The sequence below is a fragment of the Notolabrus celidotus genome, chromosome 2 (genome assembly GCF_009762535.1).
Source record: "Notolabrus celidotus isolate fNotCel1 chromosome 2, fNotCel1.pri, whole genome shotgun sequence".
In the NCBI taxonomy this organism is placed as follows: Eukaryota; Metazoa; Chordata; class Actinopteri; order Labriformes; family Labridae; genus Notolabrus; species Notolabrus celidotus.
Genome location: NC_048273.1, coordinates 4,445,796 through 4,473,295, shown reverse-complemented (window position 1 = coordinate 4,473,295; position 27,500 = coordinate 4,445,796). Strand labels below are relative to the sequence as shown.

The following is a 27,500-nucleotide window of genomic DNA, read 5'->3' as shown; positions in this document are numbered from 1 at the left end:
AAACATTTTCACTTCAGTAACCTGTATATTTGCTCTTCCTCTCTTGTGTCTTTTAATCCAGATAAGCAGATCTACATGACCGTTGCAGCAGACCTGGTCGTCACTGAGGTGGTGGAGCCGGTGCGCTTCCTCATGGAAACTCTGGTCAGGGTTTATCCATCAAACGAACGCTTCTGGTACTTCAGCCGCAAGACCTTCAGTGAGACTTTCTACCTCAAACTCAGACAGGTAAGTCCTCTCCGTCCATGATGACACCCTGAGAGAACCTCCACCACTGTCGCACCTTAAAATAAATAAATAAATAAATGTATTGGCATTCACAGGATTATACAATAATGGTAACAGATACATATATGAGAATCTTTTGTATAGTGGCATCAACAATGCACATATGATTGGATATGAAACAATACACAAATCCTGTTTACCTGAGACAATGTTAAACAAATACAAGTAGAGATATTAGAGAAAATAATAGCTGCATTAACATATTTGCTGATGTCGAACAGACAACATTACAAATAACAATGACCACACCTGTGACTCCAGCTTTAACAGAAAACATCAGAAGAAGAAAAAAAAGGAAAAAAAAACCCAAAAATTATAATAATGTTAAAAGTGTGATAAAAATATTAACAATCAAAAAAATATACAAAAATATATACATAAATATATAGACATAGAAACATACACCCATCCAAATTTCCAAATTAAAACAAAAGAGAAAACAGCAAACCAAACAAAAACACCATAAATTAAATTAAACCAAACTTTTAAAAATAAATAAAGAGCCCATGTTGCCACATCCTGCTACACTACTTACATTCCACATTCATTTCACCTTGCTCTAACTTGGAATATCTAAAAACATAGTAATTTGGACATATTTGAGAAAGGGGCCTCAGACCTTACAAATGTATTGGACCTACCTGAGAGAGGGAATCTTATTTTTTCTCTAAATGAATATAGAAGATAAAATAGTACATCACAAATCGAGCATGTATGGGAGGGGGGTGTAGGAGATTTCCACCATCAGGATCAGTCTCCTAGCCAGAAGAGTTGTGAAGGCGATTACATTTTTTTATGATGAAGTGAAAGATGGTACAGGCACCAATACACCAAACAGAGCAATAAGAGGGTTAGGGTCAAGTTTTTGGCCTCATGTTTCTGAAAGATTGGTAAAAACATCTCTCCAAGAGGTCATCAAGGATGGACAAAGACAGAGCATATGAATAAGATTTGCTGGGGACTGATGGCACCTATCGCAAGCCGGAGATACAAGTTTGTAGATTCTGGACAGGCGAGCCTTTGTAAAGTATGCACAATGCACCACTTTACATTGTGTGAAACCATGCCTTGCACAAATGGAATTACTGTGCACCTTTCCCAGAATTTCTCTCCAAATCTCACACCACTGTCACACTTCAATCAGAACAATATTCCAGTTTGAAATGTCCAATGAAACATTGTGTTGACTGCTTGGTTGAACTCACTCTGGTTGATTTCTGATGTGTTTTGCAATTTCCATTTGTTGCCACATCAAGACAGCAGCAGAGGTTTGCAATTATGAACTTTCCTGATGAAATAACTTCTCATAAAGAGAGCGGAGGGAAGCACATTCACACGCCATGCATCAACACAAGAACACCCAAGCCTGAGTAGTTTCTGCAAGTGCTCAGAAAAATACAGTAAAGCTGTAATCTCTCTCTCCCCTGTTAAAAAGCACATCTCCTTTAGGAGGCCGCGGGGAGCTGGCGAAGCAGTGGAGTGTGGGGAAGCTTTGGATTGTAGGAAGCTAATAAGAGGCTCTGTCTCATTATTGGCATTGTGGTAATTAACAGCGGCGGTCTGACTCGTACGCCTGATTGCCTCTCTAGTTATCTCCTCTGTAAGAAGGGAGAGTGTTGGACTGGTGCTGTGGTTAAGAGCTAATTAAAAGATAATATTGTGTGGAGGTTTTTGTGGGAGATGGTAATCAGAGGTGATACACACACAAAAGGAAATATGTAGTCCCATTGTGTTATTTTGCCTAAAACTGTCATTAGCCAGCAGCAGTCCCTGGGAGTCATTATCTGTGCTTTGCCAACTTCTCAGAATGTTTGCTGCGTTTTCTTCACTGGAAAACGTGTGCGGTGCGGTGCTCGCTTTACTGGGAAACCAACCTGCCAGAGCTGAAGCCTAGCTGCTCTGTGACAGGTCAAGTAGACTTTAAGATTGAGTCCACAATGAGATAAACCAGGACTTTATTAATTCATCCAAATTTGAGTAACCAGAGAAACACAACAAAGCTTCAAATTTAAGGAGATACAAAATATTTGAAGGGTAGAATGCACAAGAAAGATAGCCGTATGTACACTACGAGTCAAAGGTTTGGAAACAACTTCTCATTCAAGGGTTTGTATTTATTTTATTTTAGATTCTGTAAAGTAGCCCCCTTCTTCCTTCATGACAGCTTTGCACACTCTTGGTATTCTCTCAGTCTGCTTCATGAAGTGGTCTCCTGGAATGGTTTCTAATGAACATGAGCCTTGTCAAGAGTTCATTTGTAGAATGACTTGCCTTCTTAATGTGTTTGAGACCATCAGTTGTGTTGTTCAGAGGTAGGGTTAGTACACAATGGATAGCCCTATTTGACTACTGTTGTAATCCAGATTATGGTAAAACCAGATTATTTCATAGTTTTGATGTCTTCAGTATTAATCTACAATGTTGGAAATAATTAAGATAAATAAAAAGCATTGAATGAGAATGAGAGGTACTTGGTGAAAGGTGTAATAAGTCAAAATAGAGAATTAAAGCAGTGATAACAATGAATATTGAGTGTTAGTACTCACTGACTAATGAGGATATTCAGGTGAGTTAAAATGACTATTAACAGTGTTTGAGTTTATTGGACACCGGCAGAGATCCCAGTCAATAGTTCAGATTGAAACAGCTGCCCTCCTTGTAATAAATAATATTATCAATGAGGACTCCACTTGGACTCGGAGTCACATAATGAGGACTCGACTCGGACTCGGACTCACATAATGAGGACTCGGCTCAAACTCGACCTGGACTCGACTCGGACTTGGACTCGGACTCGGACATGGACTCAGACTCTTATAATGAGGACTCTACGAGGACTAGACTCGACCCAGAATCAGACTCTCATAATGAGGACTCGGACTGGACTCGGACTGGACTCGGACTGGACTGGACTCGTACTGGACTCGGACTCGGACTGGACTCGGACTGGACTCGGACTGGACTCGGACTCGACTCGGACTCGACTCGGACTCGGAACTTGACTCTCATAATAAGGACTCGACTCTGACTTGACTCGGACTCGACTCGGAACTTGACTCTCACTATAAAGACTGGACTCGGACTCGACTCAGACTCGACTCGACTCGGAACTTGACTCTCATAATAAGGACTCGACTCGGACTCGACTCGGACTCGACTCGGAACTTGACTCTCATAATAAGGACTCGACTCTGACTGGACTCGGACTCGACTCAGACTCGACTCGACTCGACTCGGAACTTGACTCTCATAATAAGGACTCGACTCGGACTCGACTCGTACTCGACTCGGAACTTGACTCTCATAATAAGGACTCGACTCGGACTTGACTCGGACTCGGACTTGACTCGGACTCGACTCGGAACTTGACTCTCATAATAAGGACTCGACTCGGATTGACTCGGATTGACTCGGACTCGACTCGGACTCGGCTTGACTCGGACTCAACTCGGAACTTGACTCTCACAATAAGGACTTGACTCGGATCGACTCGGACTCGACTCAGACTCGACTCGGACTCGACTCGGACTCGACTTGGAACTTGACTCTCATAATAAGGACTCGACTCGGACTCGGACTCACATAATGAGGACTTGGACTCGACTCGGACTCCACTTGGACTCCACTCGGACTCCACTCGGATTGGACCCGACTTGGACTCGACTCACACTCGACTCGGACTAGGACTCACATAATGAGGACTTAGTCTCGACTAGAGTCGACTCGACTCGACTCGACTCGGACTTGGACTCGACTTGGACTCGACTTGGACTTGGACTCAACTCAGACTTGGACTCGACTCGGACTTGGACTTGACTCGGACTTGACTCGGACTTGACTCGGACTTGACTCGGACTTGACTCGGACTCTGACTCACATAATGCGGACTCAGACTCGACTCGAACTGGACTCGGACTTGACTCGGACTCGGACAGAGTTATGATTTGTCAGAGCGAGCTTTCTTCATGGATAATCAGACAACATTGGATTTTGTTTTTCTTCTGTCTTATAATAAATCCACATCAGGTAATCTTTGAGTTCTGTGAGTGTTTGACCTAAATCTCTCTCACCATTTCATCAGAATACAGAATTGATTTGTTACCTGAGCTCCTCCACATTTTCTCTAATAATAGTCCAGTCTTCAGATTCTCTTCCCAAATTGTGCTCTCATAACTGACTGCAGTTCGTCATTAGACGCCATGCGAGCGCACAGATCAATGCAGCTCAGCGATCAATGTTTACCTGGTGGAGAAGAGAGGCGGCGGCGGCTCCACAGCGACCGAACTGACCAGAAATTAACATCAGTAGCTCGTGACACTCAAGGTCGAGTCTGCTCGTGTCTTTGATCTGCGTGTTTCTACTGTACATTATGACGGATTTACAGAGAAGCTCAACAGAACAACAGGGACACCAAATTGTCAGCCGCTCTTTCATCTCTTTACTGCTGCTGTTGATTGCAAGCCAATCATTAACTTTGTTTTTATCCCTTCTTTTTGCAGCTCTTGTTTGAGGGTCACACACACAACATTTCCCCCACAGAGATCAGAGTGTGTTTCTTAACGAGCAGCATGAAGAAGAAAAATGTGAACACACAGATGGACTGCCGAGGTTTTCAAAAACTTGTTGCTGCATAAATAAGAAGTCCTGATTGATGACAGGCAGCTGAAAGGTTTTACAGTCACTTTGAAAGTCCAGTTTTTCTGTCTCATCCAGATTTCATTGATTCTTCCTCACTGAGCAGCGCTTGCAGAGTCAGCTCTAGTGTGCTTGTTAGCTTCCCAAGGTTTTCATTTGTTCACCTCCGTGACATCTGCCGGGTTGACGGCTTGATTAGCGGGTGATCCTGCAAACACTCTCCTCTCCTCTCCTCTCCTCTATGATGCTGATGGTACATTTTTCTCGTCGTTCCTCATTCCGGGGTCTTTTCCTCTTATTGGTGTTATCAGGTGGGACAGTGAGCTCTGGCCTGACAGATGAGGTCAGACAGTTGGTCGTTGTCAGGTCTGAGACGGTCATGTTGATTGCCGTGCTGAGAGCAAGCGTCAATGCCAATCTCACACTGACACGAAGGTGCCTGCACGCTGGGACCGCTCTCTATCTGGGATAAATGAGAATTGATGGTATGCTGGGTTTAAAGAGCTCGGTGCTAATCAGTGACTCAGCCTCTCCACAATGTAATGTTCTTAATGTTGCAACATTTAAGTGGAGGATCTCAGATTTACTGATTCTCAGGATCATTGTTCCTGAATTTATCTAGTTAATATGAAGCCTAAAGTCAAAGTCCACTTGAGGCTGTGACGTGAAAAACAGTACTGACTGAATCCTGTGTCATCACCATGATGTAACATGTGAGTGATATTCTGCCAAATGCAAGCACTTCTATCCCTTTACAGTTTATCATCAAACTTGTAATCACATTTTCTTGCAGGTTGAAAATTCTTTATTCTTCTTCTTCGACCCGTCACAAATATGATGAATTTATCCAACGCTTCCCTTGAGGTGTGAAAAAGGTCTGATGGTGTGTCTCTGTGTTTAACAGCAGGCACCAGAGAGGCTGGGTCAGAGCGATGCTGTGTACGAGGTGGTGAGTCTTCAGAGGGAGGCGGAGAGAAGTAATGAAGGAAGAGGACAACTGGCGTCGCCCACTGAGGAGGAGGAGGTTGAAGAAGGTATGGAAGTGTCTCCCATTGTTCTCACAGTTGCTTGGTTTCCACTCCTCTTACTCTGTTAGTATATATGATATATACATTACAGGACTCAGTACTGCCCAGTGACAGTGTTGTGTGTGAACTCGGGGTGAGCCCGACTAAGGATTTGCTTAGTCGAATCTGATTCATCAGATTTTGCCCATAGTCGACGAATAGTGGAATGTTTGTTGTTTTCCTTATTGACCCAAAGTCTGCATGAAGGTGACCGCATGACAATATTACACATAACCCTTTACAATTAAGAGACTCATAGCTTAAAGTAAAAGGGACAACAGAATATTATAAGTATAAAACTTAGATTTTTTTAATCTATATTACAAAAACAACGAGGTGAAGGAGAGAAAACTCAAATAAGGCCACCATCCATTAAACATGGAACAACGCTCCACTATAGAGAAAGGAATCAGGAGATATTTAAACAGTGTTCACACAGCGGAGAGTAGTTTGTCCAACTTAAGACTAAACATTTGTATAATGTTCAAAATCAAACCTGAACCAGCTAAAGGGTTTTTAAATCTCTTAACAGAACCTTTTAAAACAGTCTTTCATCGCGTCTTTGTCCGCTTGAGTCTTTTCAAACTGTACGTGAGGAAAACCATCGTGTGTACGGGCAGAAGTGCGCTCCTTGCTTTGTTGACTGTAAATCCTGTCTTTGAGAATATCCTCTCTGATTATGTGGAGGTGGATGGGATGCTGTGGATTGTTTTTGAGGCTTCGGACAGCTTTGGGTATCCCTCCTGGTTCTTTTGGCCCCGTACAGTTTTTGTGTGGTCCGGTAATCCTTGATCTCACAGCCCTCTTCATGAAGCTGCTCCTCATCTTCATCACTAGTTTTTAGGATTAGCTGAAGTTTTATTTCCTGACATTTTGAGCTGCCATGAACGTAGAAAGATTTAAAGGCCAGCTGAGGTACGTCTGCTCCACAGGTCCCCGCTAAATGGGAGAGTCCACCTTTAATTACCAGGGGAGATTTAATTACCACTTTAAGGAGATTTAACACTTCAAGAGCTGTTCTCAGAATTACATTAAATAAGTTTATATTTATATAACAATAGGATATATGAGACACTATTTTCACGGGAAACAGGAAAATGATGTAAAATTAGACATTGAGCACCCCCATGGTTTGAATGGAATGATCCACGTTTCATATGCAAATATTCGAGCACTGAGGTCGACAAACCAGCTGCTCCTGGATGTGCCTAAAAGTCGCCTTAAAACCCGGGGAGACCGAGCCTTTGCAGCAGCGGCCCCCAAGCTCTGGAATGGCTTGCCACTCCAATTAAGATCAGCCCCAACTGTTGAATGTTTTAAATCTTTGTTGAAGACCCATCTCTTCTCTTTGGCCTTCTACTCGTGAAGAGGACATTAATTTCCTGTTATGTTGTTTTGTTTATTGTTGTCTTCATGTAATTTTTACTTTTTACCTTGTAAAGCACTTTGGCCAACACTGGTTGTTTTAAATGTGCTATATAAATAAAGTTGACTTGACTTGACTTGACTATGAGATTGGCAGTCGACTAAGGCTCGTTAGAACGAATCGTCGAATATTCAACTATTTGGGGTCACCCCTAGTGTGAACACACTTAAATGAACATGCTGGTATTTTGGTGAACTGTGAACTGAGCCGCTCAGTTTGCAGCTCACGAACGAGAACAGGAACAAGAACAAGCTGACTTCGGGCGAAAGGTAGGGTACACCCTGGACAGGTCGCCAACCTATCGCAGGGCAAACATGGAAAGACAGACAACCATTCACGCACACACTCACACCTACGGGCAATTTAGAGCGACCAATTAACCTGGAGATCATGTTTTTGGACCGTGGGAGGAAGCCGGAGTACCCGGAGAGAACCCACACATGCACGGGGGGGGAGCATGCAAACTCCTCACAGAAAGGTACCTGCCCGACTGGGGACTCCAACCAGGAACCTTCTTGCTGTGAGCCCTAGACTAGATCCATTAAACTTAAACATGACTAGATTTTGGTGGCACGGCAGAGCAGAGCAAGTTTATTCCTGTTTGTAGCTTCAGCTGTGCTACACGGATGAAGGAAGAACAACTGTAAAACACTTTGAACTGCATTGGAATAGTATGAAAGGTGCTATATGAATAAAGATTGATTGATTTATTGATTGATTAACAATAAATGCACAGACTCTGGCCGTTATAGGCTCAAGTTGTGACCCAGTTTCAGCCCGCTAATATAAGCAGGACTGACATTTACTCTGAAGTATTGGCTCAGTCGTGCAGGTATAGCAGCAGAGCTCTGGCTGAACTTCATATGGCACTTTATATTACCTTGATTTGGACAGAGGGACACGGCTCTGTGGTTATTAAGCTGCTCCCCTATTTCATTTAAAGAGGACACGAGCGCCCACAAGTTCTTTTAATACAGTCAACTACTGCGGACTGTTGAACTCAGCCAATAGAAATCAAGAGCTTGGAAATAAAGTTATAAAAAAATCTAACCTCACATTAAAACTTTTTCTGTGAAAATGCTTTAAAGCTGTGTTTCATTGAAGCGTATTCATCCCATTGTGCTGCTTCTTTTTCTGCTTTCTCACTCTTTACAGCCCTTTACTTGTTTCACCTTGAAGCACTAAAAGGTGTTAGAAGAGTGAGAGGCAGAAATCTTCTCTTTTATGTCGAGATGCCGTCTTGCCAAAAGTCACGAGTCAGCCGCCAAGGCTGCAGCTGACGGCTTTCTTCTGGCACTATGGGAAATATTCAGTGGGCTTTTTCTTTATCCCCCCCCTCCTTTCCCCGAGCGCTGAAAATTGGAGGCGCTCAGGGCCGTGGAGCTGGAGGTCAGCCTCATTGTGTACAGGAATGAATACACTCCCAGAGTCGACGCTTCTGCTGCAGGCACACACATACACACACACACACACACACACACACACACACACACACACACACACACACACACACACACACACACACACACACACACACACACACACACACACACACACACACACACACACACACACACATTTCTTTCGTGTGGATGGGTTTTCTATTCTTTTCTGGAAGCTGCTATGTGGAAAAGATGCCTGAACCTGAGTTTCTTTTTCTTTTCTTTGGTTTTCATTTCACAGAGTGCCTTGATTGTTGCGTATTGTGTTCTTTCACAAACAGTGTGCAAATGCTCAGGATTCATATACATCCTCAGAGACCACAATGATTTACATGCATAAATTTGCATGTTCATATTCTCTTCTTTCAACTGAACCAACATTTTTATCAGAATATGGCACATGTACACAAACTAAAGATTGATTCAGTGCTGTCAGAGAAGAGGAAGAGGTTGAAACACACACATGTATGTATATATACTGTATTGATCTTAAAATGGGTTAGCAGCAGTAGAGGGTTTCCACTCACTTAAAGTAGACAAAACTAATCCACTTGGCTTCAACATCAGAGAGATCCTATTTGAAAGTAATCCCGCAGTGAATGTGCAGCCCCTCTCCAGATTAAAAGGTAACCTTAATGGCTCTCGTCTTCACAATTTCTTTCATCACCTGGTAAGTTGGCAGTGGCGTTGCACTCACGCTTCCTCGGCACGTGGCCTCAGCCAATCTGAGGACAGAGGCAGCAGCTTTGTGCTGGGTCTGATCCATTTGAAAGGGCTCATCAAGCATTTATAAAGACCTGAAAAGCTCCTGCTGAGGCTCTGAGGATGTATAGGAGCAGCGGTGCAGCCAGCACAGAGGCTGCATGTCGGAGGAGAAAATGTTACAATTCATTTATTGAACGTCGAGTCTTCAGCAGTGAACGATGTCTTTCTGTTTTCTTTCATTGCTGTGGTGATATAGAATAATAAAACCATTCCATTCATTTAAAAAATATATTGTATTAATCTCTGAGTCTTCAGGACATCATGACATCATTTAAAGGTGACATATCACGCTTTTTTCATCAATATATATTGGTCTAAGAGGTCCCCAAAACATGTCTTTAAAGTTTATGCTCAAAAAAACACTTTGAAATCAGATTTTGGTCTGCCTGAAGAACCCTCTTCTTCAGTCCTCCCCAGAACACTCTGTTTTCTCTCTGACCACGCCCCCTCAGGAAGTGGATGTGCCTCGGCTCTCCAGCACATTGATCTGATGTTTACATGTTGGCTGAATATACACGGCTGCTCAGAGATCATGTTACTTCAACCCTCTGAATCTGATCCAGAATCTGATCCTGACGGAGAGGCGCCTGCAGCAGGACCTTTCTGAAGGATTGGTCACAGATTTAGTGTTTCTTGTTGTTTTATTTATCAGTATGTCGACGTGTGTCTTGGTACACAGCTACGAACATGTAGCTATGTGGCTATGCTAACTAGCGCTAGCACTTATCCATGATAAATAAAAATCATCCACTAGATCTTCAAATCTGCAGACGTGGGGAGTAAAACCGACCTCTGCCAGAAAGGCAGCAGGACCTCTCTGAAGGATTGGTCACAGATTTAGTGTTTCTTCTTGTTTTATTTGTCAGTATGTAGACGTGTGTCTTGGTACACAGCTACAGCTACAGCTACGAACATGTAGCTATGTGGCTATGCTAATTAGCGCTAGCACTTTTCCATGACAAATAAAAATCATCCACTAGATCTTCAAATCTGCAGACGTGGGGAGTAAAACCGACCTTTGTATTTATAAATACAGCCTACAACTAGCATGCCTCCCTCCTAAGCTCCTTGTTAGCACACGTGTGCAGGGAATGAAAAACGGAGGAGGGGTTGAGTTGTATTTTATACAGTCTATGGGCTGAACAAGCTCCGAGCTCTGACTCTGTTACAGACCGGATATTGTTGTTATGTAACAAAAACATGGAAGTCTGAAACGGCTCGTTTCACACACATTTACAGAAAGGTGGAGAAATCAGAACAGAGGCAGAATGGATTCTTTTCATTCTCGGGGGGTTTGTAGACAGGGACACATATTTCAGGTAGAGAACCATTAAAAAGTCCATTTTGCATGATATGTCACCTTTAATGAAGGCTTCAGAGAGACATTTGTTTCTTTGAAGACAAAAGAAAGGACACAAATGTAGGGAGATGTCCTGAATAAAAGAAGCCATGGATATTTGTTCACTTAGTAAAAATCAAAGAGTTACTTTTCTCATTTTAAAAATAAAAATTTTCATTATTTTTACCGGTGCCTGGTTGTAATAGGGCCTTCGCCGACCTTGTCTGTGCCTGGGCCCTAATTAATGTAAAAATACATTTTAAAAAGGCTACATATGGGGCGCTGGTGGCCTAGCGGTCCAAGAGTCCCACGTATAGAGGCTACAGTCCTCACTGCAGAGGTCACCGGTTCAACTCTCGGTTGGTCGACCATTTCATGCATGTTTTCATTCATTCATTCATTTTAATTTGATGCTCACACCATGATCACATGGTATGGAGCCGCAGAACATAAATTACAAATAACAAAAATATATAACGATGGCACACGGCATGTTTGAAGTACAGCAGCTCTTACTTAAACAAAGGAAGGACATTCTTCAGAAAAGCTCCTAATTTACAGATAACTTTCGGCTTATCTGATTGCAAAAGTGGAATTAATTTAAACACAGAGGGACGTTGGAAATAAATCCCCCGCTCTCTGCTCCCCACATTTCCTGTCTCTCTTCAGCTGTCCTATCCAATAAAGGCGAAAAAAGCCCAAAAATATATTTAAAAAAAAAGGCTGGATTAGCCCACCCTCACATGTTAGTACACCTGACCGCACATCAGGAGATAACCACGGTTGAAAATGAGGATTGGCGATTACTGCAGGGGATTTGTGGACAGCTGTATTCATTCATATGCTAACATCCAGTATGTAACATATGTTAACCACAGACTGTATAACAAATGGACGTAGTATCCGTGACGTCACCCATCTGATTCTGAAGCGCTGTTTTGATGCCAATCATCGGTGGGTGCCATATTGGAAATGTTGAACTCAACCTAACTTCTGTCGAGCTAGTGTGAGGTAAAGAGGCGGGCCTTTAGGCTTTTCCCTAACAGCGTTTAACATCTTTGAAAAATTCAGCCCCAGTATAATAAAGAAATGAGCTACTCAGACCTAAACTGTCTTTTGAACCAGGCTGTAAACATGTTTATTTCTGCTGTAAAGATCATCCTCTTTGAATTGGTGTGTATGTGGTTTCTGGTGTTTCTGCAGCCAGCCCCTAGTGGATGCTTGATGAACTGCAGTTTTTAGCACTTCAGCATGGGCTTCATATTTAAAGACCAGAGGTTTCGGCTTGGGGTGAAATGTCCCTTTTGTCGTCCAGACGTGGGGCGGGATGAAATTGTGACTTCACAAGCACTCACTTCTCACTTCTGCTCTCCAGTAATGTTTTTGGGCTTTTTTGCCTTTATTGGAAAGGACAGCTGAGGAGAGACAGGAAATGTTGGGAGTAGAGAGTGGGGGGAGACATGCAGCAAAAGGTCGACCAGCCCGGTAGTCAAACCGGCGACCTCTGTGACGAGGACTGTGGCCTCTATGGGGCGCTTAGAGGGCTAGGCCACCAGCACCCTGTCTGCCATCTTTTTAAAATAAACTTTCTTGCAATCATTGACAAAAACTCAAGGGTGAATCTACATTCAGACACATGACGGGTTTAAAGAAAAACAAAAATCAAGAAAATGATAAATAAAACAAAGAAATGAAATGCAAACATTAAACATCTGTACATTTTTTGGACAGAGCTCCTGAAATCTTCTTGAGTACATGCCTTAAAACAGCTGATGGAGATCGTCAGTCCATCTGCTGGACGTACCGTGTGAATCTGTGTGTGGACTGTGTGTGTTCGTTTCAGTGGGTAGTCAATGTGTGGGGATCAGTTCATCTCTCCAGCAGCAGAGCAGGCCAGACAGTCAATTAGTGCTTTTGCATCTAAACACAAGAGGTTTGCAGCGCTGATTGCCTCTCGTCTGCCTCACGAACCACCAGCAGACAGGAGAACGGCAGTAATGGAGAGTGTGGGCACTGCACAGGCACTCCTCCGTGTGAGTGTGCAGCATCAATACTGTAAGAGTTGAGCTGTGAAAGTGGTAATACAAGCAAGTGGAGGAACTCTTGTCCTTCAGCAGAGAAGTGAAATGTCTTTAATCAGATGATGAAGCAATTTCAAGACGTCCTGTTCTGTGTGACTTACGACCATATAAGGAATGATGCATTTAGACTGTAAATGCTAACATCTATCTGTGTTTGTGTTTCCTGCAGATAGCGACAGTGAAATCTCCAGTGGGACAGGAGACGTTTCCAAAGACTGTCCTGAGAAAATCCTGGAGTCCTGGGGAGTTATTCTGAACAGATGGTAAGACTTCAGAGAAATCCAAAAGAAGAGACTAAATATTACTTTGTTTTTGTTTCTAGTTTGGGGTCGATAAATGAGGGATAATGTATGGTGAGCAGGTTGTTATGGGAAAAAGAATCCTGACAGGGTGAGACAAGATGCCGATGGGAAGCTTGACCACCCTGAAGGCATCGTGGTCCTGTTTATTTCCCATAACCACCTGCTAAACATACATTATCCCTTACTTATTAACTGTCGTCAAGGGGTTTTTACCAATCAGAATCAAGCATCTTACACAACCGGAAGATCAGGAGGACAGCTTGGTAATAAGAACTTATTAAGAGACAGGAAAATGATGATGGGAATCTGTGAGGAGAGATTTCTGAAGGACATGCAGCAAAAGGCCTCCGCCAGGTATCTTTACTGTATCGGGATAAGAGAATGCACAGAGCTTGGGTGAATATGAAGAATGAAAATATGATTTTTTTGGAGTAAGTGGACAATTTGATGAATTTTAGAAGAAGAAGAAAATAAGGAAAAATGAAGATGAAGGGTATTTTGAGAGAAAGGGTTATAAATGTTGTTAATTTCATCCATAGGGACTCCAGAAAGGTCTATGGTTAGTAACTGTAATGGGACAGGCAGAGTTCAAGTGAGTGATGAAGGGGTTGGGGAGAAGGTGGTGAGATAGGATCCCAGTGTGTCAGTGCGCCAGTTCCCCCGGCAGTCTAAGCCTGTGGAGGCATAACTAAGAGCTGGTCCAAGCCTGAGCCAGCTCAGACAGGTCTCAGGTCTCTGATCTCATCTTAATCCACCATGAGAATAGCACTTTGCTGCATTTAGCAAGTTACAGTGGCAAGGACAAACTTCCTTTAACAGGCAGAAACCTCCAGCAGGACCAGACTCATGTTAGACACACATCTGCTGAGACCGAGTTGGAGAGAGGGATAGAGGGAGATGAAGAGAGAGAAAGATGTTAGTGGGGAGACGGATAGTAGTAGTTGTAGCAGCTGGAGTCTGGCACGTCCACAGCAGCAGAGATCCAGAGGAACCTACGAGGCAAGGGAGCTCAGGGACTCAAGAAAGGTCTATGGTTAGTAACTGTAATGGGACAGGAAGAGTTAAAGTAAGAGACAGGCAGAGAGAGGAGAGAGAGGGAGAGACAGGATCCCAGTGTGTCAGTCTAAGCCTATAGCAGCTTAACTAAGAGCTGGTCCAAGCCTGATCCAGCTCATACAGGTCTCAGGTCTCAGTCTGATCTCATCTTAATCCACCATGAGCAGAGCACTTTGCAGCATTTAGCAAGTGACAGTGGCAAGGACAAACTTCCTTTAACAGGCAGAAACCTCCAGCAGGACCAGACTCATGTTAGACACACATCTGCTGAGACCGTGTTGGAGAGAGGGATAGAGGGAGATGAAGAGAGAGAGAGATGATAGTGGGGAGACGGATAGTAGTAGTTGTAGCAGCTGGAGTCTGGCACGTCCACAGCAGCAGAGATCCAGAGAAACCTACGAGACAAGGGAGCTCAGGGACTCCAGAAAGGTCTATGGTTAGTAACTTTAATGGGACAGGAAGAGTTAAAGTAAGAGACAGGCAGAGAGAGGAGAGAGAGGGAGAGACAGGATCCCAGTGTGTCAGTCTAAGCCTATAGCAGCTTAACTAAGAGCTGGTCCAAGCCTGAGCCAGTTAGCAAGTTACAGTGGCAAGGACAAACTTCCTTTAACAGTCAGAAACCTCCAGCAGGACCAGACTCATGTTAGACACACATCTCCTGAGACCGAGTTATTCATATATCATCTGCTAACTGACAGCATACTTGCATCGTGCACTCAACTATAAGTGCACACATTTGTGTAATTCACAGATTTCTGGCTTCACATTCTCCCGTCTTTCTTGCAGTTTCCCCAGAGCGAGGAAGTAAAGTCATTTACATGAGAACTGCTTCATATGGCCTCAATAATGCATTATAATGAGGTTTTTTTTTTGCATGCTTAAAAAGAGCTGACAGTGTGTTTGTAAAATGCAAGATGTTTCTTACAGCAGTTCATCCTCTACAGTATATTTGCTCCCATCGTTATCATAGCAGTGACAGCTATTATGTCCTCGATACCAAAGTCATTATGACATTTTACAAGGTGGGTGATACTGTGATTCATACTGTGGTTAATAATGCAATCACTTGCTAACTGTCTCTTGTGCTCAGTGCTGAAGTTAATGCTGCAATCAGTGCATTTGCATGAGGCTGAGGCTGAAATGAGGAACTGTAGGAGGAGTCTGGTTATACAGAGACGTGTCCTGTGTCTTTTCCTAGGATGTTCACTCACTATGAATAAATAGAGAGGGTAAAAACATCCAGATTTAAGTTTTGTTTCAATAACTTCATCGATGCACAGAGCAGCATGAGTTCCTCTGTGTCTCCGGCTCTTAACTCTGCACTCTCCTGACTTTTACATGACTTCTTCCTGTAGCTGCACAAATCTCACCTCCACACAAACCCCCCCCCCCCCCCCATCAGATCTGTCCAGCTGCATGTCAAATTAATGAGGTGACACATTCTTCATCACCTCTGCGTGTGTGCGTCTGTGTCCGTCAGGCACGGGAATCTGTCCACGCGTCCGAAGGGTCTGCCCTCGTTGGTGCGCAGCGGCATTCCTGAGCCACTCAGAGCTGAAGTCTGGCAGCTGCTGGCCGGTTGCCACGACAACCACGACCTGCTTGAGCAGTACCGCATCCTCATCACCAAGGTAAACACACACACACACATGAACACACATGAACACACATGAACACACATGAACACACATGAACACACATGAACACACACACCTGAACCAGGGAGAGATAACTGATGATAAATAAAAACTTGTCCAGGATGATTGCAGGATTTCCACCTACAAATAGGTGAGTGTGTGTGTGAGTGTGTGTGTGTGTCTATTTTCACTTTCCAAACTTCCTTTTCAAACACATCCTGATCTGGAGGCTTAATTTGGTTTCCGCTAGGTTACAGCAGTGGCTAAAAGATGACCCCCTTATAATCCTACTGTGATACGACAGGCTGACGCTCTGCCTGCTCTCCATCTGCTCTGTGTTCATGACTCATCATAACCTGAAATGAGGGATAAACTTGTTGTCATAGACCTTGGATGACTACGAAATTTGGAAGAACTTGCCGTTATTTAGTAACCTACAGTAAAGTCTTCATCACTGGTATCGATGTTCATGATCACAGCTGCTCCTGTCATCTGTGTCTTGGTGGAGAACACTCTCATTAAGCGGTGACATTTAGATGCACGAGGTGCTGCAGCTCACGTTCCCCTTTCAGCACGCAAGCATCAGAAGGGAATTTTAAAACCTGTAGTGTTCACTTGTAACATGTGAGGTGCATTGGAGCCGCCTGGTTGGTGGATTGCCAGGGTTCCCACGCGTCCTGGAAAACCTGGAAAACCTGGAAAACAGTTGACCAGTTTTCCAGTCCTGGAAAACACCTGGAAAATGTGAGGAAAAAGTCAAATGTCCTGGAAAATTATTCCAACATGACCGCCGTGCGACCTGACAAGGTTAAAAAAAACCACATCCCCATTCAACATTTGTGGCCATTTTTGTCATTCAGATCTATTTAGGTCAATTTATGCACTGATCCTCTGATTATTATTATTTATTTATTTCAGTAAGGCAGCTTCCAGATTTCTTTGCTGGCTCTTTTGTTTTTTAGCTAATTTAATATTTATTGAGAAAAGAGAAAGCTGAGATGAGAGTTCCCCATCATTGTTACTTGGTTGCACTAATAACTCAATTCAACTCAACTCAACTTTATTTATATAGCACCTTTCATACATAGAAACATGTAGCCCAAAGTGCTTCACAGAGTAACAGACAGTAAGAAAACAACAGCAATGGTAGAATTATAGAAGGCATGAAAAAAGAAGAAATACTTAAAAAAGAAAAGAAAATCAACACAGTAAAATTAATAAAATAAGTAAGAGTGGAAATAAAAGTTAAAAATAAGGTAGAGTTAACGAGATCAGGTGAACACAATAAATAAATAAGATAAATAAATACATGTTAAAACAATGGTTTAGATAATAATGATGAAAATAATAAAAATGATAATAAAATAATAATAAAAATAATAATAATAATGATACTGATAATGCAGTCCAGGGCTAAAATAAATTACTCCACATTAAAAGCTAGATTAAAAAGGTAAGTCTTAAGTTTACTTTTAAAAACACCCAGAGAGCTCGCCGTTCTCATGTCCAGAGGCAAAGAGTTCCACAGCCTAGGAGCATAAAAACAGAAAGCCCTCTGGCCGGTACCTGTGTGAGACACACGAGGAACATTTAAAAGGGAAGCATTCGAGGACCTCAGTGATCGGGCTGGAACATAAAATGACAGGAGATCAGTAATGTATGGAGGAGCAAGGCTGTTAAGAGCTTTAAAAACAAGTAAAATGACTTTAAAATCAATTCTAAAAGAAACAGGGAGCCAGTGCAGAGTTTTTAAAGAGGAGTTATGTGGTCAGTTTTCTTTCTCCTCGTTAAAACTCTAGCTGCAGCGTTCTGAACAAGCTGCAGCTTTCTGAGAGATTTTTTGGGCAGGCCTGTAAAAAGGGAGTTACAGTAATCAATGCGGCTTGTAATAAAAGCATGAATTAAAATTTCGGCATCTTTCTGCGTTAAAAAAAAGGTCTGACTTTTGCAATATTTCTAAGATGATAAAATGAAGTACTTACGACCTTGTTAAAATGAGCATTAAAATTAAAATCTGGATCTAAAACCACCATAAGCATGTAAGAGATGATTTCATGGATAGCCATAGACTGCACGTCTTTCAATGTAGACTTCCACTGAGAGGAACATATTAGACTATTGAGGAACTAAATTAGGAACTACATTTAGACTAGGGATGTACATTTTAAGTATTTTTCGTGATCGATTTTTGGAAATGTTAATGATCAATTATCGATTAATTGATAAAAAAAAACATTATTATTCTTACGTCAAAAACAATGCCAAATAGGTTGTTTTCCCCCTAAATTGTATTTTCTACAGCAACAAAATGCATAAAACAGACGGGATTGAATACGGGCACACGTTTGACACGCAGACTATCAACGATCAGGCTCATTCAAATATTCTCCGCGGACATAATCTTATAAAGTGAAGGCTCAATAATACTAACAGAAAAGTACTTCAGACTCACAGTGTCCAGTTTTCTGTCTACTCGTTCTTATTGAGAAAAATAAACATGTGTATTCGCTCAGGTGTCAGCCAGGAGCGCAACCGGGTCATAATCAGTCCCGCTGCAGAAAAGCTCAGACGGCTCTGATGTTGCTGGTCTGTAAACGTAGCGTACCAGAATTTCCCACCAGTCTGTTGCCTTCGTATTCAAAGGTGGGAAATATCCTGTTTAAAGCTGTCAACCTTTGTGTCCGTGTCGTTGTTGGCAGCAGTTTTGTATTGATCCTCTTTTAAAAAGTCCATCAGACGACTGCAGCTCATACAGAATGCTGCTGCTCGAGTCCTAACAAGGACCAAAAAAGTAGACCACATTACTCCAGTTCTTAGATCCCTACACTGGCTTCCTGTCTGTCAGAGGATAGACTTTAAAATCCTGCTGATGGTTTATAAAGCACTGAATGGTTTAGGCCCAAAATACATTGCTGATCTGCTACTACTTTATGAACCACCTCGACCTCTGAGGTCATCAGGTACTGGTCTGCTTTCAGTTCCTAGAGTCAGAACGAAACATGGTGAAGCAGCGTTTAGTCATTATGCACCACATATCTGGAACACACTCCCTGAAAGCTGCAGGTCTGCTCCAACTCTCACCTCTTTTAAATCAAAGACTAAGACTTTTTTATTTGCCACTGCCTTCCTATCTTAGATTATTTTAACTCACTTTAAATTAAAATTTTAATGTAATTTTTAATATATTTCTAATTTTCCTTTTCTTTTCTGTTTTATGTGTTATTTTATGCCTGTCTGAATGTCTCCAATGCTTTTAATGTTTTAATGTAAAGCACATTGAGTTGCCCTTGTGTATGAAATGCGCTATACAAATAAAGCTGCCTTGCCTTGCCTTTAAAAAGCACACGTGAAGACCTGACGCACAGCCGCAGCCGCCAGCTGAGCGTCTCCGCTGTGCGCAACACCTTTAACAGCTGATTCACATCGAAACATGCTTTAGACTTAAAACACCTCCATGATAGATGAGTGTAATATGAGACCACATGATGTTTGTTCCACGTGACGGAAAATTGAGTAATTTCTTAACAATCAATTAATCGATAATCGATTAATTGTGGTCATCCCTAATTCAGACTGTCATACCATCTTGATCATCACTGAAAATGTCCTTGAAATGTCCTGGAAAATGATCTCTGGAAAAGAGTGGGAACCCTGATTGCACTCAGGGTGATGATGATGCAAGCACACTGAAAGGTAACTCCTAAACCAGGCTGTTCTGGCAACATCCAGCCAATCGGCAACCTCCTGCTGCAAGAATTGAAGCTAATGTGGAAGTGTTAAAAACTGCAGTTCCTCAAGTGTCCACTTGAGGCTTGCTCTAGAAGTACCAGAAACCACATACACACCCATTCAAAAAAGCAGATCTTTACAGCAGAAATAAACATGTTTACAGCCTGGTTCAAAAAATGACTTAAGTCTGAATAGCTCATTTCTGTATCGGCACACACTGTACGGGGGTTGAATTTTCATAATGCGGCTGTTTAGAAAATATTAAGATTACAATTTTTGCATAATTAGAGGCACAGCTGACTTGATTGACAGGCAGGAACACTGTAGCTGTTAGCGAGGAGGCTAAAAGCCCGCCTCTTTACCTCACACTAGCTCCACAGAAGTTTGGTTGAGTTCAGCATTTCCAATATGGCACCCAACGACGATCAGCTTCAAAACAGATGGATGACGTCACGGATACTACGTCCATTTGTTATACAGTCTGCTTTCAATGTGCTTTATCCTTGCTACAATCGCACATAGGAAGAGATTGAATGTAGGTGACTTATAATGTTAACTAATGATTTCTGTTTTCACCATAAAAGAAGCTCATTGATGGGATTATTAGTCGAGACTTTTGCAGACTGCAGCTGTTCCAGAGCTGGGTTGAACCAAACCAAACGGGTCAGAGAGGTTTTTGTTCAGTAGTCAGAATGGCTTACAACTTGGGGGCGGCAGTAGCTCAGTCCATAGGGACTTGGCTTGGGAACCGAAAGGTGGCCGGTTCGAGTCCCAGCATGGACAAAGTTTGGGAAGTGGACTGGTGGCTGGAGAGGTGCTGGTTCACCTGCCTGGGCACTGCCGAGGTGCCCTTGAGCAAGGCACCGAACCCCCAACTGCTCGGGGTGTGCTGGTTGACGGCAGTATCCTCACTCTGACATCTCTCCCTAAGCATGTTCACTGCATGTGTGTGCATTTTGTGTATATACCAAAAAAACTGTATGTGTAGCATGTCCAAAATAGCTTGAGTGAAAAAATTTAATTTCAATAGATAAATAAAGTACCTTTCTTCTTCTTCTTCTTTAAGACCAGAACAAAGTAACAGGACTTACATCATCCAAAAAGATGATCAAAAAATCTCAACTTGTCCTTACTGAAACCATCCTTACCTTCTTATCTAGTTGTTCTACTAAAGAGGGGTTAGTCAAACTCTCCAGTTACCAAATCAATCACAGGATCAGATCCAGTCCCCTCTTACAGACAGGACTCAGTCTGATCTCATCTTAATCCACCATGAGCAGAGCACTTTGCAGCTTTTAGCAAGTTACAGTGGTAAGGACAAACTTCCTTTAACAGGCAGAAACCTCCAGCAGGACCAGACTCATGTTAGACACACATCTGCTGAGACCGTTAGACACAAGCAAGTTAGGTATCTGCGCTTGATTCTTGCTCTCTGTTCCAACCCACAAAATGTATTTTAATGAGGAAATGTTGGATTATAGATGATGATTTCGCTCACATATCTTTTGTATGTAATGTGTAGAAAAATCAAATAAACAGATCTTTGAAAAAGAAAAAGAAAACTCCTGCAGCTGGATCTGCATCTGGCATTGCTGCACTGGTTTTCTGTATTTTAAGTTAATCTGAATTTCTCAAAGGAGTTGAGCAGTTTTGCAGCCTGGGTGTGAAGCCTCTCTTTGTTTTCCCATCAACAGATTTGTAAAATAAAAGAGTGACAGAGCCCCACAGGAGCGTCCGACAGCAGGAGGAGGTGATATAAAGACGCAAAGCAGACAGTGATTCTCACTTTTATTGATAATACAATAGCCTTTCTCTTTGCCGCACTGAAGCGAGGTAAACTACCTGCCTCGATCAATACGCCGAGAGAGAGAGAGGGGGAGGGATGGATGGATGGAAAGAAGAAAAACGAAAATAGAGAGGAATGTGGACCCATAAATACGAGGTTGTAGTCACTGAGGGGAGAATCTGAGAAGAGGAATGTGTATAAATGTTAAGAGAGCTGGCAGATTTCTCTTCCCTGAGCCACATATTTCTACTTGTCTTTCACCTCCTGTGTAAATTTCTCTCCCAGTCGTTCTGTTTCTTTCACTTTTATCTGTTAAACCTGCACATTCTTCTTGTCCCTCACTCTCTCCTTTTTCCTCTCCATAAAGTCCTCCTCACAATTTCTGTCTTCTTTTTCTCTAAAGTCACTTTTCCTCCTCTTGTATGAGCAATATCTTTATAAGTCTCTCCTTCTCTTTGTCTCTTCCTCTCACTCTCTCCTTACGTAAGGCCGAGCCTCTGTGCTTCAGCTCATTTATTCTCATTCCGCTGGCCAGGCCGTGCCCACATCCTCTGTCTTGCAGGAGTAGTGATGGTATTGATAGGCGGGTGGCTGGGCTATTAATAGCTGCGCCGAATGAATGGAACCGAGGGAAGATGGAGGAGGGAGGGAAAGAGGGAAGAGAGGCAAATGACAGCAACAGCGGGGGCGACGTGGAGCTTATTAATGTCTGTTGTCTGGGCTCAGTGACGACGTTAATGCTGATTGAATTTTAAGTAATTGGACTGTCGCCCTCACGGAGGAGGGTATCAGCGTCATAAATCAGCAGCGTATCACCGAGGGGTTCTGGACGGACGTTATGTTAGTGACCCACAGCTGACAGGTGTTAAACCGTGTCTGTGGCTTCTCATCCCAAAACTGCAGAATCAGGATAGGCTTAAAGGTCCTGTAAGGGATTTTCAGCCTGTGATGAAATAGACTCATATTGATTGTGATGTCTCTTTATGACCTACAAAAGTAATTGGGACCTTCAATGACGACATTGATTATTACTATGTTGTATTTTAAATGACCCATTTTCCACTAAGGTTACCATGGTGCTAGTCCTGGGCTGGTGCTAGTGCTGGTGCTACTTAAAGGCTGATTTATACTTCTGCGTTGAATCAACGGCGTACCCTGCACCGGGGGTCCGCGTAGCTCCCGTACCTACGCCGTGGCCGCACCTCCTCCAAAATGTAACTACGCGTAGAGCCGACGCGGACCGCAGGCTCTGTGATTGGTCCGCTCGGCGGCTTTGTCTTTCCCGCATTTACAACACTTCCTGGATCCCGGACATCGGCCGCACATCGGCCGTGTATTTCATCTCCTCCTCTCTATTCTTCATGTAATCATGTCTGTATGATAAACAGCAACATGTATCAGCTGTAGATTAACATAACACGCTCTGAAACTCTGTGGAAAAGTAAACAGAGATCGTAGCGGGACCGGAAGCAGGCGGCCGGCTATCAGAGAGACCACACTGCCCTCAGGCGTTTCGGCGGAGAATTGCTGCGCGACACGGACACAACGACGCACAAGTATGTGGGGCTCATGTCCGCGTCAGCCCCTGCTGCGTAGGGGAGACGCAGAAGTATAAATCAGCCTTTAGAGTTTGTTTGATCTTGAGAACCTCCTAAGAACCAGCTTGCTTTTCTCAGGGCAAGGGCCACAAGAGAGCCATGTCACGATTACGCTGCCCCCAGCCCCTGATGTAGGAGCTGGTACTAGATTGGAACCGTTTTTCTGGTTTAGGGATAGTTTTTAGGTGGTCGCCACACAAAGAACTGGTTCCAGATTAGACCCATGCTCTGAATCAGCTTTGGAGCTGGCTTGTTGGAAAAGGGGAATGGGCATGTGTCAGATTATATATCAATCTTATCAATAAATCTTTATTTGTATAGCGCCAAATCACAACCAAAGTTATCTCATGACGCTTTTACAAACATATCTGTGAAGGTTCTCAGTTTTTTACAAACATAGGAGGTCTAAGACCGTACTCTATGTTAAATTATTCATAAAGACCCAACTCCAAGACAGGGTAAGACTCAGTCCTCCCCCACCTTAATCCACCATGAGCATTGCACCTCGCAGTATTTAGCTAGTTACAGCGGCGAGGAAAAACTTCCTTTAACAGGCAGAAACCTCAGGCAGAACTAGACTCATGTTAGACACACATCTGCCTAAACCGAGTTGGAAGCTTCTTTCATATTGTCTACAGTACATTTTTATCACAAGTGACAGCTGGAGGAGTTTTTGAAAAATGCAAACGCCTGCAAGGACAAGAGATTAGACAGACAGCTTTGTCCACAAGGGGGCGCCAGCATAGACACAAACTGAAATTATTCGCAGGAGCTTTAAGTTTTTATTCCACTTGGTAGTTGAACTTATTAAAGAAAGAGAAAAAGAGAAAGATATTAGAGCAATGAAAGCTTGTGATTCAATAGATTAAACACATAAATGTGATAATTTGAACATGACACTGTCAACACTTTATTCTACAACCTAAAATTAACTCATCATAGACCTTTACACATGCACTTAAAGACTCACACCATCACCTCACTGTGTTTCATTTAGCTATCTAAGAGTAGGCTCTTATTAATTTCACGACCTCTCTACTGTCGTTTACACAGACTGAGAAAAGGTCACTCTTTAAGAAAACATGTGAGGGAGAAGTTCATGATTGAATTAAACTTGAGTAGACGACTGTTTGGTTTTGTACATCTGTTATTTCTGTAATGTTTCAAACCTCCAGAGTGAGGTTCATGAGGTTAAGAACCACTAGGTTAGACTGAGTCACTGAACATTTAGCTTCCTGTGGCTGTGATATAGCCTGATATCATAAATTGCCAGTGTAATGTTCAGTTTTGTACTGCTTACATTTACAGCCACCACACACAGAGTCAGATATACACATTTTTTAACACACACATCATGGCCTCAAGGCATCCGAGACATTCACAAATAACTCCTTTCTGGGCCGGCACAGCTCTATGTTTGGGGTCTTGGTTGGGGGGGTTGCTGGGGACATTTGAACAACCTTTTCAACTCCCTAGAGCCGAACAAGCCCAAGGTGGCTGCCACACTTGAACCCACTGGTAAAAAAAAGAAAAGCTCTGAGAGCTATTTGAAGTCCTGCCTTTCAAAAGACCAATTTCAATCCTAGCACAGTCAGTGTATAAACGGAGGTCAGCTTCTCTCTGCAGCTGTTAAAAAACATCACAATGAGCAATAGAGATTTTTATACTGGATGGAATTTACATCTTCCAAGAAAAACTTTGTTTTTTCTCTCAAACATTTAGTTTTTGTCTAACCTACCCTACACTACCCTAACTAATGCTGTCTTACCTTATCCTATCTACCCTACCCCATCCTGTCTTACACTGCCCTACCATAATTTACCCAACCCTACCCAACCCTGCCCTACCAAACTCTACTCTAGCCCATCCGGTCTTACACTGCCCTACCCTTCCCTACCCTACCATAATTTACCCAACCCAACCCTACCCAACCCTGCCCTACCCTACTCTACCCCATCTTGTCTTACCCTACCCTTCCATACCCTATCCTAATTTACCTGGCCCTACCCTATCCTACCCTACCTCCTCCTGTCTTACCCTACCTCATCCTATCTTACCTTACCCTACTGTACCCCATCCTGTCTTGCCCTGCCTGACCTTACCTGACCCTACCCCACTCTGCCCTACCCTAATTTTCCTGACCCTACCTTATCCTAACCTACCTCATCCTGTCTGACCTAACCCTTCCCTACCTCATTCCGTCTTAGTCTGCCCTACCCTACCTTATCCTTTTTAGCCTACCCTTCCCCATCCTGTCTTACACTGCCCCATCCTGTCTTGCCTTACCCTTCCTTACCTCATCCTGTCTTAGCCTTTTCTACCCTACCTTATCCTGTCTTACCTTACCCTTCCCTACCCAGTCCTGTCTTACCCTACTCTACCCTACCAATCGTATCTTGCCCTACTCTCCCCTACCCTACCCCATCCTGTCTTACCCTACCCCATCCTGTCTTGCCCTGCTCTACTCTACGTCATCCTGTCTTAGCCTACCCCACCCTACCCTACCTTATCCTGTCTGACCTTACCCTTCCTTATCAAGTCCTGTCTTATCCTACTCTACCCTACCCCATCTTGCCTTACTATGTCCTACCCTACCCCATCCCGTCCTGTCTTACCCTACCCAATCCTGACTTAGCACACTTTACCTTACCCTACCCAAATCTGTCTTACCCTACCCTTCCCTTTTTTCTTTAAATACTCCTCAGAAAGCAACAATCAGAAAATAAATGGTGATACTATCTCAAGAAATGCTGCTTCTTCCACACTAATTGTCCCAGACTCTGTTGATCACTCTGCTGTACTCTGATTTAAATTTGGTGATCTTCACAACACTCATTTACTTCTTTATAACGAAGTTGGTTGCTTTATGGTCTCTACTAGTCCTGCCTGTGTACTCTGAACTTGGAGAATTGAACTTTAGCTTTTGTTTTCCAAACGTGGAAAGCTCCCTTTTCAGTTTTATTGTTCCTTTATACCAACCCTGCCACATTCAGCACCACCTCTGTGTTTGTTTGTTTGCAGTGGGCCTGTCCCGGTACATGCACGGTCACGATCTTTGAGCAAACATTTTAACCCTCCTGTGACTCAGCTGCTTTGAGAAAATGCTAATTTATTCAGACCGAAAAAAACGTATCACCTTACTTATTTGAGCTGTAAAGATTTTATCTATTCCTCCGCTGAACGTTAATAGAATTCCCACCGAATTGATGACCGGAACCAGCTCAGCTTAATGCCCCACAAAGCATGTAATAAAACCCAAGAGCACACTGCATCAGTCCAGAGACGTGAGCTGCTTTACATGTTGATGCTGAAGGACGCCGCCAGCTTAGCAATGACATTCAACGTCGGCGTGTAATCAAAGGTAGCATCAGCTATGCAGCCAGGATGGAATAATAGTACACCCACGCCTGATGATAACCCACATACAGATACATGGAGTACAATGTACATAAGACAGGCTGCTATGGTAACCGTGGGGGCCTATGGACTTCTCTGAGCTTGAAGTTGTCTCCATGACAATCCTGTGACTTCTTTATGTCTTTACCCCGGCCTCAGTTCATTAAGTGAACTATATTTGAATAATTGGAACATGGGTGGATGACCAGCCAATTATGAAAACAAATGATCAAGTTTTACGCTTTTATAACTCTGTGTGTGTGAACATGGAAGTAGTTAAAACTCAAGACCACAGAGGGAGTTCTCTACAGTTTGGTGTTGAATGTGAGAGAGTACATCCTATCGGTGCTGGCTGGGACTGTTCTCAACATTTAACAGAGAGACTTTATTTTTAAAGCCCTAAACATAAAGTACATAAAACAACAATAGTAGTAATAAAATAGAATAAATTAAAGATACAAAAAGACTCCAAAACCCATCCCACAATCCATATACAAGGTTAAGAACATGATTTAAATAAAGGACGTTGCTGAGGAACTGAGGAAACATTTTCATGACATTTTAATGAGGAAACACTGGAAGAGAAATTAGATGTTAAAACTCAAGACAGGAAATTAAACTCACCAAAATAAAATAAATTAGTAAGATAATAAAACACTAAAAGATTCAACCAGTAAAGGAAACTAAGATGCTGCACTACATGTGAATATAGCAAAGTAAAACAGATTCAAATATTAAAATTCTAGGAGGTAATCCTTAGAAATCACTAGACTAAGATAATGAGATGAATTGTTTTTAACCTTAATTAACCAGATGAGAACCCATTGAGATCTAGACTTATTTTACAAGGGTGACCTTGCCAAGAGGTCAGCAGCACATATCAAAATGAATGGTACAATTCAACAGTATGGAGCATATATACAGGCAGTATTTAGGAACAATCAATAATTTAA

At 42.7% G+C, this 27,500-nt stretch overlaps 1 protein-coding gene across 1 annotated transcript in view; it reads left to right on the top strand.

The window, feature by feature from the left end:
* The window catches only part of rabgap1l (RAB GTPase activating protein 1-like), a 175,533-nt gene that overhangs the window by 3,740 nt on the left and 144,293 nt on the right, over positions 1 to 27,500 (top strand). Inside the window, exons 3-6 of the mRNA XM_034678060.1 lie at positions 62 to 228; positions 5,828 to 5,957; positions 13,213 to 13,306; positions 15,882 to 16,032. Coding sequence (XP_034533951.1) covers positions 62 to 228; positions 5,828 to 5,957; positions 13,213 to 13,306; positions 15,882 to 16,032 — 542 coding nt within the window. The remainder of the gene's footprint in view (positions 1 to 61; positions 229 to 5,827; positions 5,958 to 13,212; positions 13,307 to 15,881; positions 16,033 to 27,500) is intronic.